The sequence below is a fragment of the Aulonocara sp. 'chitande type north' Nkhata Bay genome, linkage group LG4 (assembly GCF_057382095.1).
Source record: "Aulonocara sp. 'chitande type north' Nkhata Bay isolate Kocher_YH1m ecotype deep benthic linkage group LG4, A_spYH_male_GT1.1, whole genome shotgun sequence".
NCBI lineage: Eukaryota > Metazoa > Chordata > Actinopteri > Cichliformes > Cichlidae > Aulonocara > Aulonocara sp. 'chitande type north' Nkhata Bay.
This window is the reverse complement of record NC_141347.1, coordinates 3,641,195-3,655,913: the sequence shown is the minus strand read 5'-3', so window position 1 is coordinate 3,655,913 and position 14,719 is coordinate 3,641,195. Positions and strand designations below refer to the sequence as shown.

At 41.4% G+C, this 14,719-nt stretch overlaps 1 protein-coding gene across 2 annotated transcripts in view; it reads right to left on the bottom strand.

Moving 5' to 3' along the window:
- Window positions 1–4,772: 4,772 nt before the first annotated feature.
- Window positions 4,773–14,719, bottom strand: part of LOC147331763 (carnitine O-palmitoyltransferase 1, liver isoform-like) — a 56,750-nt gene continuing 46,803 nt past the window's right edge. For both annotated transcript variants that reach the window (XM_086287973.1, XM_086287974.1), the window contains exons 16-19: window positions 14,172–14,327; window positions 12,188–12,301; window positions 11,985–12,077; window positions 4,773–7,212 (exon numbers count right to left, since the gene is read on the bottom strand). In XM_086287973.1, the coding sequence (XP_086144099.1) occupies window positions 7,084–7,212; window positions 11,985–12,077; window positions 12,188–12,301; window positions 14,172–14,327 (492 nt within the window). In that variant the 3' untranslated portion in view covers window positions 4,773–7,083. The remainder of the gene's footprint in view (window positions 7,213–11,984; window positions 12,078–12,187; window positions 12,302–14,171; window positions 14,328–14,719) is intronic.

Below are 14,719 nucleotides of genomic sequence, written 5' to 3'. Positions count from 1 at the left end.
CCCGCTTGCAGCACACAAAACGTCTGCTTTCAGTCCGCGCGCAAAATGGTGGCCTGTCCTAACGCATGCGCAAAATGGCCCAGCAGGAGGCTATGAAAAACATACTTAAGCATTTTGAGCTACATTTAATTAACTAAAATTAATTGGATTAAAACGCAGGGAATGTATTCTGGAGTTACTCGAATTATATATGTAGACAGGAATTACTCATTTGAATTAAAAAGATATACCAAAATAAAATATGCTATATCTAAAAGGAGCCAATATCACTTTTTTCAGTGTATATTTGATAATACATAGTACATAAATATCTGGTTTCAACTGCAGTTGAAACCAGATATTTATGTACTCTTCAGATAAAAACACTTTTTTAATTGTAACATCAAATCAGACTAAATGTTTATTTTTTTAGATTGATAAATATAAAAAACATATTTGTTAACTTTAAGAGTAAAGAGAGAAACTGTCTGTATTTCTTAATTGCAAATGGCACCAAATTGTATTCAAAACTGAGCCACACTTATGGAGCTCCACGATTCTTCTCCTGGTGTTTTGGTTGACATCTCTTGATGTTCCCATGACACAGAAACAGCCTCTGTGTTTTGCCTTATATGCATCCACAGGTGTGCCACCAGTTTACTCACATGGACTCTACTTACCTATCAGAAGCTTCTTCAGCTCAGAATGGAATCGTCTGGAGTTTCTTATTAATTAACAATAAACTTAATTCAATTCAATTCAATTTTATTTATATAGCGCCAAATCACAACAAAAGTCGCCTCAAGGCGCTTCATAGATACAGAGAAAAACCCAACAATCATATGACCCCCTATGAGCAAGCACTTTGGCGACAGTGGGAAGGAAAAACTCCCTTTTAACAGGAAGAAACCTCCGGCAGAACCAGGCTCAGGGAGGGGCGGGGCCATCTGCTGTGATTGGTTGGGGTGAGAGAAGGAAGACAGGATAAAGACATGCTGTGGAAGAGAGACAGAGGTTAATAACAGATATGATTTGATGCAGAGAGGTCTGTTAACACATAGTGAGTGAGAAAGGTGACTGGAAAGGAAAAACTCAATGCATCATGGGAATCCCCCGGCAGCCTAAGTCTATTGCAGCATAACTAAGGGAGGATTCAGGATCACCTGGTCCAGCCCTAAATATATGCTTTAGAAAAAAAGGAAAGTTTGAAGCCTAATCTTGAAAGTAGAGATAGTGTCTGTCTCCCGAATCCAAACTGGAAGCTGGTTCCACAGAAGAGGAGCCTGAAAACTGAAGGCTCTGCCTCCCATTCTACTTTTAAATACTCTAGGAACAACAAGTAGGCCTGCAGAGCGAGAGCGAAGTGCTCTAATAGGGTGATATGGTACTACAAGGTCATTAAGATAAGATGGGGCCTGATTATTTAAGACCTTGTATGTGAGGAGCAGGATTTTGAATTCAATTCTGGATTTAACAGGAAGCCAAAACATGAGAAATATGCTCTCTCTTTCTAGTCCCTGTCAGGACTCTTGCAGCAGCATTTTGGATTAACTGAAGGCTTTTCAGCGAGTTTTTTGGACATCCTGATAATAATGAATTACAGTCGTCCAGCCTGGAAGTAATAAATGCATGAACTAGTTTTTCAGCGTCACTCTGAGACAGGATATTTCTAATTTTAGAGATGTTGCGCAAATGGAAGAAAGCAGTCTTACATATTTGTTTAATATGTGCACTGAAGGACATGTCCTGGTCAAAAATGACTCCAAGGTTCCTCACAGTGTTACTGGAGGCCAAGGTAATGCCATCCAGAGTAAGAATCTGGTTAGATACCATATTTCTAAGATTTTCAGGGCCGAGTACAATAACCTCAGTTTGATCTGAATTAAGAAGCAGAAAGTTAGCGGCCATCCAGGTCTTTATGTCTTTAAGACATTCCTGCAGTTTAACTAATTGGTGTGTGTTATCTGGCTTCATGGACAGATAGAGCTGGGTGTCATCGGCATAACAGTGAAAATGTATGCTATGTCTTCTAATGATGCTGCCTAAGGGAAGCATGTATAATGTAAACAGAATTGGTCCTAGCACTGAACCCTGTGGAACTCCATAATTAACCTCAGTGTGTGAAGAGGACTCTCCATTTACATGCACAAACTGGAGTCTATTAGATAGATATGATACAAACCACTGCAGCACAGTACCTGTAATACCTACAGCATGTTCTAATCGCTCTAATAGGATATTATGGTCGACAGTATCGAACGCTGCACTGAGGTCTAGCAGGACAAGCACAGAGATGAGTCCACTGTCAGAGGCCATAAGAAGATCATTTGTAACCTTCACTAAAGCTGTTTCTGTGCTGTGATGAGCTCTGAAACCTGACTGAAACTCTTCAAATAAACCATTCCTCTGCAGATGATCTGTTAGCTGTTTGACAACTACTCTTTCAAGGATGTTTGATATGAAAGGAAGGTTGGAGATTGGCCTATAATTAGCTAAGACTGCTGGGTCTAGAGATGCTTTTTGAGTAAAGGTTTAACTACAGCTAGCTTGAAGGCCTGTGGTACATAGCCGATCATTAGAGATAGGTTGATCATATTTAAGATTGAAGCATTAATTAATGGCAGGACTTCTTTGAGCAGTTTTGTAGGAATGGGGTCTAAAAGACACGTTGATGGTTTGGAGGAAGTAATTATTGAAGTTAACTCAGAAAGATCAATTAGAGAAAAAGAGTCTAACTTAACATCAATGGTACTAAGAGTAGCTCTAGATAATATTACATCTGTGGGATGAAAGTTTTATTTGTAAAGAAATTAATGAAGTCATTACTAGTTAATGTTGAAGGAATGCTTAGCTCAACAGAGCTCTGACATTTTATGGAGCCTTGCAGACTCGCTACTGCTCTGTGATTGTGAAATAATAGACTGGGTTAATTTAGACACATCAGCAGGATGCAATGAGGCATCTCTGCAGCCAAAAACTGGATCAGTAATGAAGATAGATAGTTTGTTTCCGTGGTTCGCCTTAAGACAACCTACTATCCACCTCTAAGGGTTTGACATGAAACATATGGAAATAAAAGTAACAGAACGAGAAAATAAACTGACTGCAAGCATTGAAAATCCTCCATATTCTCCATCTGTCCATCCCAGGAATAGTCCCAACTACCAAGACTGTATGTGGTAACATCCAGCATGGAAGCTATTCGTAATGAATGAAAAAACTATTGCTGTGCCTGGTTTCCTATGCACGAGGCCATTTGTGATGTTTGCTGGAGTATGAACAAAATCACATGTCAGATCTCTGATTAATCCATGTTGGTACTGCACATATACAGATTTTGTGAAGCAGGCTCACTGTCTCCAATATGGAAAAGTGCACCTCCGGGTGCTGCTACTTCCTCCCACATTCCAAAACCACAAAGTCAATATTTTCATGTTAACTTGTTTTAGGATGTGAACTCTGTGACAGTCTGGACACGTCCCCAGACTGTTTGGCATTATGTTCTTTTCATTAAATGCTAGCTATGCCAGATATAACCTCCCGATCAGCTGCCAAAAAGTGGTTTCTGATGTTTTTACGTCCAATATCTTTACTTATATTAGTAAATTGACTGTAGGGAACAGGATTCATGAAGGGGGCATATATAAAATACATAAACGACCTGTTTTTGAAGTACTGTATCTTTATCACTCTGCCTATTTGTACCCATATTGTCATCAATCCAGTTCTTGTTGATCTGTTAAGTAAGTCAAGTAAGTTTAGAAAACTGTGATGCTGTTGCAATTTTTGCTGCCATCTTGGCTAAACTTCGAGGAAAACACATTTTTAATGTCAATAATGTTTTTTACCTAAATGAAATACAAAAGACGCTTTGCCAAAAACTGATTGCAGTGATAGGAATGTTCTTTGTGAGAGATATGACTGACACATTTTTGAGACTTTAGGGTGAAGTCATTTATAACAGCTTAAATTCCCGCAATTACTTTTTCCACAACACTGGAACCATTTGAAAAGTCACGTATTGCGTTAGAACCCGAATTCTGAACCCTGCTGCCGTAACTCTGAGGCTCTGGCCTCACCATCATCGCCATCACCGTACTTCCCAAAGCGTCAGAAATGGCTTTGTAGCCCTTGGATGACTGATTGTTTCTCATCCTTTTCTTTAGATGTGTTGCTTTTTCTTTTTAGCCTACTTCACTTTGGCAGTGATTTCTTGATGCAACATATCTGGCAAAACTGAACTGAGCTTTCAGTTAAATCAGTTAATTAAATAAATAAGTGCATTTAATCAGTTAATTCGTGATTTAAAAAAACCAAAAAGCATTTCTTTATCTAGAAGGGTAAGCATTTTCCCCATGTATGGCCAGGTATGTTTGGATAAAATTTGTCTACTTTTACAAACCAATTAATCATTTTAAAATCTGCACTTTGCATTTTCTTGAATCATCCTTGAATATTAAAATTTTGACAATCTGAAGTATTCGTGTGACAAACATGCAATGATGCAATGCAAATAAGAATCACAAAGAAGGCAAATACTTCTTTCACAACAGTGAATTCGCTTCCGTTCTTAACTTCAGATCATCTGTAGCAAATATTTAAATCTTTATTCAGCTGGCATGTGACTTTGAGACACAGACACATAAAGACTCGGCTCTAATTATAGAATTTGACCCAGTCGGAAAACTGGAGCACTTCTGGGCTTCTTGTCCAAAGCAGAGCTGGGACTAAGCAATTTGATAAATTCAACACATAATTATGATAACAATACGACATCAGCTACAGACACGCTGGTGCAGACAGTAAATATTTTATTTTACACAACGCATCAGATCCATCTGTGGAAGGTGATCAGAGTCCACAAATGCATATAATGCAGATTTATATGCATTTTAGAAAGAAAACGATGTACTAAGGGGAAAAAACCCAAAACCCAGCAACCAAAGAAAATCATGAAACAACTCGAGCAGTTACAAAAGTGTTACCAGGTTACACACACATGTCAAGAAAAAAAAACAAAAACAAACAAGCATCAAACTTGTTTTTACATCAAACACCTCAAAGCGTTTAAAACCAAGAAAGAAACAGTTAATAATAACAAAAAGACACGTTACAAGGTTTGCTGCAGGAAGTATACTAATTGGAGAAAAATGCACTGAAAGAGTTTCACTTTGTGAACATGTTTCTTAAACCTGAATACAGAGAAGAGGCTCTGTGGGAACGATCCACTTTATGTCCCGTGGAAAATTGTAAAATAACAAGTGGGCTGTTAGTACTTCTGTCACTCTGCCCTTAAATGGCAAGCAGCTGGCAGGAACAAATCATGTCTGGCACAAACAGACAACAAATATAACTTTGTATAGTGACATGAATGCAGCGAGACACAGAAACACAGCTGTATTCCCAGCTGTCAACATCTGTAGATCACATGCTGCCATCTTGCCCTTCCCATAACCCCTGTAACAACTGTTACTAAAATACAGAAGTATAGCCACAAATTTATCAAAAGCGACATTCACCTTTTTAATCGCTACGCTAAGCACACGACACAAAGAACATCATTGTTCTGTTCCCTTCTTAAAATGCTGCACTTTTAATAACATCCCTGGATCCCAGACAGAACACAGCCTGAAAGCTCTAACTTGATGTTGTGAGCCATCAGAGACGCCCATTCGGTCATTTCACAGCGTTTTCTCATCACTCTGTCTTGCTTTGCAGTCTGTTTCTGGTGCTCTCAGCACTTCCCCGATAAAGAAAGAACAACAGACGCGAAATCTTCCAGCTGGGCCAAAGACTTCTCATTTAACGTTTGTTCTAGTTACATCGCATTTGATCCAAAAGTTCAAAGCCTCTGGTAAATAACTTGTCTCACGTTGTTTACTCAATGCCAGTTAGTGTCTTCTTAAGCTGTGTTTTGGACAGTGTCTGGACAGTTAAAAGGAATATTTGTCTAACTTTTCTTTGCCGTTTTACTCGAGCTTCTTGGACTGGATGGCCTGTGAATGTGAGGAGAGCCAAATCTCAAGCTTGAAATGATAAGAGACTTTTGAAGCTTGTTGTCTGGAGGTCTGAGTTGTAGTTGGCTTTTCCCCCCCTTTCTTTACACTTTTACCACCTTTATCCAAAAGCACATTTATTGATAATACTTGAACTTGAGGAGATCTTTGAATGCAGGACTCTTACTTGCACTACTATGAGCAGTGTTTTGTAAGTATCAACAAGCCTTAGCAGAGCGTGGCTAAGCACCAGCAAGATAAGTGAAGAAAAAGCCCACACGCTAGCAAACAAACTAAAAACAGCATTTTAAAAAAATAAAACGTGACAATCGTTTTAAAATGCGGCTTTGATTCCCGAAGCTTCCCTAAAACTCGCCCACATATAAAGCGATGTGCTTTGTGGCTGAACAGTCGGTTCTCTCTCCGGTTTTAAAAATTAAACTAAATTGTTAATTATTGATTCAGGCTTATGTACTGCTTTTATCTGGAGAGCGAGTGACCAGGTTTACAGAGACTAGACTTTCACTGGAAACCATCACTCCCAGCTGATAAACCAACCTTTTCTGTGTCCACTGACTTTAACAAAGCCCAACATGCACAGTAACCTCCAACATAATGCTGTAATGAATGGTGTCAGTGCGCTCTTCACTTTTAGTGAGATTAAGGGCGTCTTAATGCTTTCCGCCGATTATCAGGGACATTCGTCTCACTTTCTCTGCCTCCAAACATTTCCTCCTCGAGCGATGACATCTGCCCCCATTTTTTCCCAACATAAATACATATTTTGCTGATCACAGATTTTCATATACTGACAGAAAACTTTAAAAAGTTGAATTATTAAAGTTCAGAATACAAGAATGTTTGTGTGTTTAGTGCTGATGCACAAGAGGCTTCCGAACGGATGAGGTACGGGAGCGTCGTGGCTTATCTTTTGTCACTGAGTAGGAGGTTTTAAAAAAAGAACAACAACAGTAGTTATGTTAATCTGTTGGCCTGTGAAAGACTGCTGTAAATGTTTGTTTTGTCTAAAGACCGCAGAAGACAAAATATCTGTATCTCTGAAACAAGCTCTCTGTTGTTTGGCTCCGACTTTCCTTCGCTTTTGTTTTTACTGGAGCTTCTTGGACTGTGGCTGGCCTGTGCCTTTGGATGACAAGGTGGTTTTGGGATCAGCTGAGAGAAGAGCCATGATGTCCTGCATAGCCTTACTTATCTGAACTCCAAACCTGTGAGAGTCCTGGGAAGGAAAAAAAGAAAAAAAGTATTGAGAAGTGAAAGGGAAGTGTAGAAAGCAGACAAACGTGTTATTGGGTACATAAATAAAACCACAGAGAAGGAAGAAAGAACATGGACAGAAGTGAGAAGTCAACCCCTCTTTAGAATGAAGAAGGGATATTTAGCAAGTTTCAAAATAAAAAGAACAAAATGTTTATAGACACTGATCTCATACATTAATTTCAATTTCATTTCAAGGGTCCTTGGGTCCCAGCATTCATGTGGCCCCTTCTTAAAAATCACTAAACCCATTTATACAGTCTTGCCACCAAAACACACATTAAAAGCTCGGGGAAAAGGACACAACGTGTGAGGCATCCGAATGTCCCGAATTCCAGTCTGACTGCACAATGAGTGCGTTCTGCAAAACCAGAGGCTCATCTGAGGAACATTTCCTGGCCGAAATGTTCCTCAGATGAGCCTCTGGTTTTGCAGAACGCACTCATTGTGCAGTCAGACTGGAATTCGGGACATTCGGATGCCTCACACGTTGTGTCCTTTTCCCCGAGCTTTTAATGTGTGTTTTGGTGGCAAGACTGTATAAATGGGTTTAGTGATTTTTAAGAAGGGGCCACATGAATGCTGGGACCCAAGGACCCCTGACTAACAAAAAGTATGTTATGTGAAGGCCACATGATGAAAAACTGAATAGGCCTTAAAAGGTGCACATTAGTCTCAACTCCATGAACTGGAGGGCATAACAGACTGCTTTAAAACAGGACCGAGTTCTCGTTCCAAAACCCAAGTACTGTCAGAAAATGCTTAAATTTTTCTTGCATAAAGTGAATCAGACGAATCTCAACATTCTCAGAAAAAACAGGAACAAATGTTGTCATTGCTTTTTCCTGTCAGAGGTTGTGTTTTCAGGTTGTCTTGTCTTTCTGTCTGAGAAGACTCAGTCCAGACATTATGTCCTTTAATCAAAAAGACTGATTTCCCGATAAGCCCAGGGAAATCAAGGTTTCTCACTGTATCCTCAACCGGCCCTACCGTCACGTTTGCATCATGTAAACTGAGTATTTTAGGGATCCAAACATTTAATACTATTTAATTCTGTTTTATCAAGATTGTGCGCTTATTGTGAAAACTCCCGCAATAAGTTACCACTGTGAGGCTCGGTTCATCGTCGTGTTTTTGCCCCATTCGAAAAATGTTGATGCTTTTTTTTTTTTATTACCAGCAAAACAGAAATATTGTTGATATTTTTTTGACTTTTCAAAGGAAACTTCCCAGGGTTTTATTCTTTTGTGAGTTGGGATTCATTTAAGCTTAGATAAGAGCCTAAGATACATTTTTTTTGTTCCCAAAACCCCCAAAATTTGAAGGTTTCTTAATTTCAGGTAACCAATTTTGAGCCAGAACTAACATTTAGGTCTGATACGAGTTGTGCCTGTGCTGTGCAAAGGAACCAAGTTGTCTACACTGATGATAAATTACAAAAAAAATAAATAAAATACAGCAACTTAGTGTATATGGAGCTAAATTGATGTCCTTAGTTTGCAGACTGTTCCCCTTTTCTCATCATCAGACACATACTTCACTGGAAATCCAATGCGGTTTTCCTCTGAAAAGGCCTTTCATCTTCTAGACTTTTTTTTGTTGCTGACGACGTCATCAAAGCTTGCTGCACACTTGGAATCAACCCACAGTCACATTAAGTGCGGAAAGATTTGGTATTGAGGCTCAGAATTGCGAGGATCACCAGGTAAAAATCAAATGGCTGTTTTTGGCATTTATTCTGAAATTTAAAAAAAAAAAAAAAAAAAAAAAAAAAAAAAAGATTTTAGATGAATGTGTGTTGACTATGAAGAGCTGATGATTAAAAAGGAAGTGAAAATGAGCGAAAGCGTACATTCTTCCCTTTCGTGGAACAATGGCCTAACCTGTATACATGACATCATAGCCTGTCTTATGAAATGATTCTGTGAAAATTCAGTGACAACTGTCATTTAAAACCACAAACCCATCCCAAACATGAAAAATCCTCCACCGTTTGTGGTCATGCTGATGTGTGATGTTAACCTTAGTCAAAGTGTTTGTTTACTGTGTAAATACAAGGATGAGAGGTGCACAAGTGTCAAGCTGGCTTCAAGCATGACATTTCAACTACACTGAACAAAAATATAAACGCAACACTTTTGTTTTTGCTCCCATTCCCCATGGGATGGACGTAGAGACCTAAAATTCATTCCAGGTACACAATATAACCATCCCTCCCAAACAGTGGTCACAAATCAGTCCAAATGTGTGGTAGTGGGCACATCTGCTATATTGAGATAATCCATCCCACCTCACAGGTGTGCCACATCAGGATGCTGATCTGACATGAGTAGTGCACAGGTGTACCTCAGACTGCCCACAACAAAAGGCCACCCTGGAATGTGCAGTTTTGTCTCACAGCAAAATGCCACAGATGCCACAAGCAATGAGGGAGCGTGCAATTGGCATGCTGACAGCAGGAATGTCAACCAGATCTGTCGCCCGTGCATTGAATGTTCATTTCTCAACCATAAGCCGTCTCCACAGGCGTTTCAGAGAATATGGCAGCACATCCAACCGGCCTCACAACCGCAGACCTCGTGTAACCACACCAGCCCAGGACCTCCACATCCAGCAGGTTCACCTCCAAGATCGTCTGGGACCAGCCACCCAGACAGCTGCTGGAACAATTGGTTTGCACAACCAAACAATTTCTGCACAAACTGTCAGAAACCGTCTCAGGGACGCTCAACTGCATGCCCGTCGTCCTCATCGGGGTCTTGACCTGACTCCAGCTCGTCGCCGTAACAGACTTGTGTGGGCAAATGCTCACATTCGATGGCGTCTGGCACGTTGGAGAGGTGTGCGCTTCACGGATGAATCATGGTTCACATTGTTCAGGGCAGACGGCAGCTGAGAATGTCCCAGTTCTTGCATGGCCAGCATACTCACCGGACATGTCACCCATTGAGCATGTTCGGGATGTGCTTGACCGGCGTATACGACAGCGTGTACCAGTTCCCACGAATATCCAACAACCTCGCACAGCCATTGAAGTGGAGTGGAGCAACATTCCACAGGCCACAATTGACAATCTGATAGACTCCATGCGACGATGTGTTGCACTGAATGAGGCAAATGGTGGTCACACCAGATACTGACCGGTTCTGGGTCCCCAGACCCCCAATAGCGCAAAAAACTGCACATTCCAGGGTGGCCTTTTGTTGTGGGCAGTCTGAGGTACACCTGTGCACTACTCATGATGTCAGATCAGCATCCTGATGTGGCACACCTGTGAGGTGGGATGGATTATCTCAATATAGCAGATGTGCCCACTACCACACATTTGGACTGATTTGTGACCACTGTTTGGGAGGGATGGTTATATTGTGTATCTGGAATGAATTTTAGGTCTCTACGTCCATCCCATGGGGAATGGGAGCAGTAACAAAGGTGTTGCGTTTATATTTTTGTTGAGTGTATTTAAAGGATTGGAAGTCTGAAGGAGGCCATGTTTGTAAAAGTTGGATTTGGTTTTGGCACCATTTAGAGCAGCGGTCCCCAACCCCCGGGCCACGGACCGGCCCGTGAGTTGTTTGGCACCGGGCCGCTAGAGTTGAGGCTCGGGTGTGAAATTTATGGTTTTCATCATTAACTCAGTTTCCCTGGGTCTTTTCCTGTGTTGTAGTTTTTATTTTGAAAGAAATATTTATGCGTTACCATGGTGACCAGAAGAGCATCAAAGGGCAGACAGGAGGACGTTACTCTCACTGTTGTTGGCGCATTTCATTTTATTAGCAGCTTGACAGTGCTAATAAAGTTACTCAATCACACAGTTTTGGTCTTGGTCACATAATTTTATTTTGTTGTATCTGCGACACCTTAAAGGCCAGGCCATGAAAATATTGTCTGACATTAAACCGGTCCGTGGTGCAAAAAAGGTTGGGCACCGCTGACTTTGTGAGAACCAACTTCTAACTTGTACTGTAGGGACTTATCCAAAGGTCCATCTGAGCCAAGGAAAACTAAAAACTAGTCAGCATAAAACCAACACTTTAGGATTGACAGAGCCAAGATAAACATCCTGGCTTTTTGGGTCTGTATGCTGGGTTCACACAGTAAAACATCTTGTTTACAAATGTGTTACATGGGGTGGGACTACAGCTCAGGAGGTAGAGCAGGTCATCTACTGACTGGAAGGTTGGATCCAAGGGAGGAAATACTTCCAATTTAGTGAAGCACCTAACAGGCCAACACCCAGATCTGTTCAAAAAATTCAAGTTAAGCATGTTTCAGTTCAGAGTATGTTGTCCTGAAATGCACATCTCCATTGGGTTTGAGAAAGCTGACACTGCCATTGAGAAGTCAACAAAAATTTCTGCAATGGCTAACACCAAATGCTAATGCTATGCTACCATAAAAGCACTATAACACCAACAGGATACCATGGCAACCATCTTAACATTTCAGCTTGTGTCTTGTCATCAAAGCATGTTGTCAACATTTTAAATAAATGAGCAGCCACCGTGTCAATGTTTTAAAACGACTTAAACTTAAAGTTTAAATATGTTGTTATCAAGAATTCTACTGGTATTGGACACTGGAATACCAGTACTACCATTCTGGGATTTGCGATCTTCTCTTTCCAAGACTGTGCCAAGTTTAAAAGGCTTGAGAATATTGTCTGGTGTAAATGTGATTTCCTACAACAGTGTGTGATGTCTCTGAACTCCAAGACACGGAGACGTTACTTACAGTCTGACTGCAGGAGTATTTGGAAGACACGTGGAAGTTGACCATATCTTCACCCACGATGATGTATGAAACTCCATAACCATCGTCAGCGACCTGACATGACAGTGAAGACACGAGGTTTCGCGTTAACGCCTCACATACCACCCACCACAAATACATTATCTAGTCTCCTTGTCTTAAAAGATGTAAATGTGCCCACTCACAGGTCCAAAGCCCCCACCAAGCGAGATGAAATCTGGGTGGTTCTTCAGGTCGAACAGATTCATCTGCTGAACTGGAGTCTGACTGGTGGAGAGACGCCAAGGCTCAGACAGAACCTTTAATGAGGGATTGAGTGAGAAAAACATGGGGTGAAGCAGAAGCAGACGTGACCAGCTAGAAGACACCAAATTACACAAAACCTAATTATGATCTTTTGAGTGTCGCTGTGGTTAGCACTGTCGCTGCGGAGCACGAAGGTCCTGAGTTCAATTCCACCATCAGGCCGGGGCCTTTCTGTGTGAGTGCTGAAGATATGCGTAGCCTATTTGAGAGTTTAGAAATGTGTTGGAAGGTAGAATTATTGTAGAGACGCTGCCCTCGATGTAATAAAGGCCTGAGTGTGTCACGAATTTAGGAGTAGATTTCTAGGAGCCCCCCCCCCCCAGTTTGAACTGAAAGTGAGACAAAGAGAAGTGAATGTTGAGTGGAAATTCCCAGGGGATACCTGGGTGGGAGTCTCAGTGTTTGCAGTTTGTTAACTCTGTTTTGTATGTGCTTTAAAGGAATTTGGTGGGTGAGGACATTACTTTTATGACCCCCAGGAAGTCACAGACATAGACACACACATCCACACTCACGTGTGCACACACATACACACAGGTACGCGCATACATTCACTCACATAGACATACGGGTACGCGCGCACACAGGCACTCACGTGCTCGTGCACATAGACAGTGTTACACTGTCGGCTCAAAAGCCGCAACATAAAAAAGGAGATGAATACCAGAGTGTTAGTGAGAAGAGGCTTTATCTTAAAATGGCATAGCAGGTTGGCTCAAATGGCTGGTACCACCGAGGCAAAGACTAGTGAGCTCTCTGGGAAGCTTGCCTCAGGTGTGCTTTTATCCACACCTGACTAGGTGTGGTCAATTAGCACCAGCTGAACACACTGAGCAGATTAGAGGCGGCAGAGGGACGTAACAACAGACACAGTTTGCAGCACACCGTGGGGGTTTTATGATGGGGTCGCTCCTACAAAACTGTGTTTCACAGACAAAGGAGTGAAGATTTTGCAGAGGGACGGCCTGGCAAGTCTTCCCTTCTAGAAGATTGCATGCTTAAATGAAGATGAATAAAGATGAATAAAGTTTTTGTGAAAATGACTACTGAGTCCGGTGCCGTCTCTGGATGCCCGAGGAATAAAAGAACCGAGGTGAATGGTTGTCTGTCGCTATGTGTTAGCCCTGCAAAATGTCCAGGGTGTACCCTGCCCCTCACCCTGTGGTAGCTGGAATAGGCTGCAGCCTGGATGGAAGGACAGCTTTGCATTCTTGACTGATTATATACATCGACTCTTTATTGGATCAATATGGATTGCACAAAGGGAGCCAATAGTCATGTATTCATAATATGTTAGATATGCATCTTTAAAGCAGCTGATCAATGACACACTCCATTTTGTTGTTGCGCTCTTAATTGTTTTATGGTTTGTATTAATAAAACTGAGACAGTGTTAAATTTCTACATTTATATGAGCTCTCCAATCCATCAATAAGACTGTAGGGTCACCGGAAATCCTTTTTCTCTTTACTCAAAGCATGCTGTGTGCAGTATAACTGGAAACTAGAGCCTGAGGACATAACGTCATCAGGACAGTGTTCTGATCTGAAAGCTACACCCACACTTGGGCATATATGGGAGCGTTCACTGGCTTTCACTTTCTTCTGTCCACCTGACATCAGAGTCTTTGGTGTTTGTGTCTTGGTGCAAGTTTGTTTTGTCCAACAAGAATGCTGCTAAAGAAGTGCACGTCCATTTAAATCAATGCAATCTGTTTACATATGAAGACAGTCACGACTTTTCAAAGAGCTGAAACTCATTCGCGTTGGTCCCGTTTAACCTGTTTGGACTTTTAAACCAAACAGTGTATGAATATCAGTACATCTAAATGTAGCCATCCTCTGGAAAAGAGCCAAGGCTTACTTCTTTGAGGAAAGGCGACTCCACTCCCAAGTATTTGGAGACTACGTAAAGGCAGAAGAGATGTCTGTCGATTCCTGCTCCAGTCATAGCCATCCGATAAAGGTTCTGGTGCCTCTCAGAAGCCAGTTGGAAAAGGCGTCTGCATTCCTCCTCTGTCTGTCAAAGCAAACAAACTTCTGTCACGACCAGTCCTGTCCGTACTTAGTAGCACTTATGAACTTACTGCTGTGCTATGTGGGTGGATGTGTACACATGTTGCTCCTGCTGGACGATTTAACACATAATTACCAACAGTTTGATCCACACAGCTTACCAGCTGGATTTCTGTAGACCCACTCCAAGTGTTAAAAGGTGTGTGTGTGTGTAATTGCTGGTGAATACAGTGTAGTGCCCTGCAGTGTGTGTTCTACATACACTGCAGGGCACATTAACTTTCATGTTCACTGCTGCATGCAGAGAGGCGCTATGAACGGTATCCTTTCTGCCATTACCCAACTTGTTGACCTTAGGCCTACGGCTGAGGAACTTGAGCAATATTCCAATGTAGT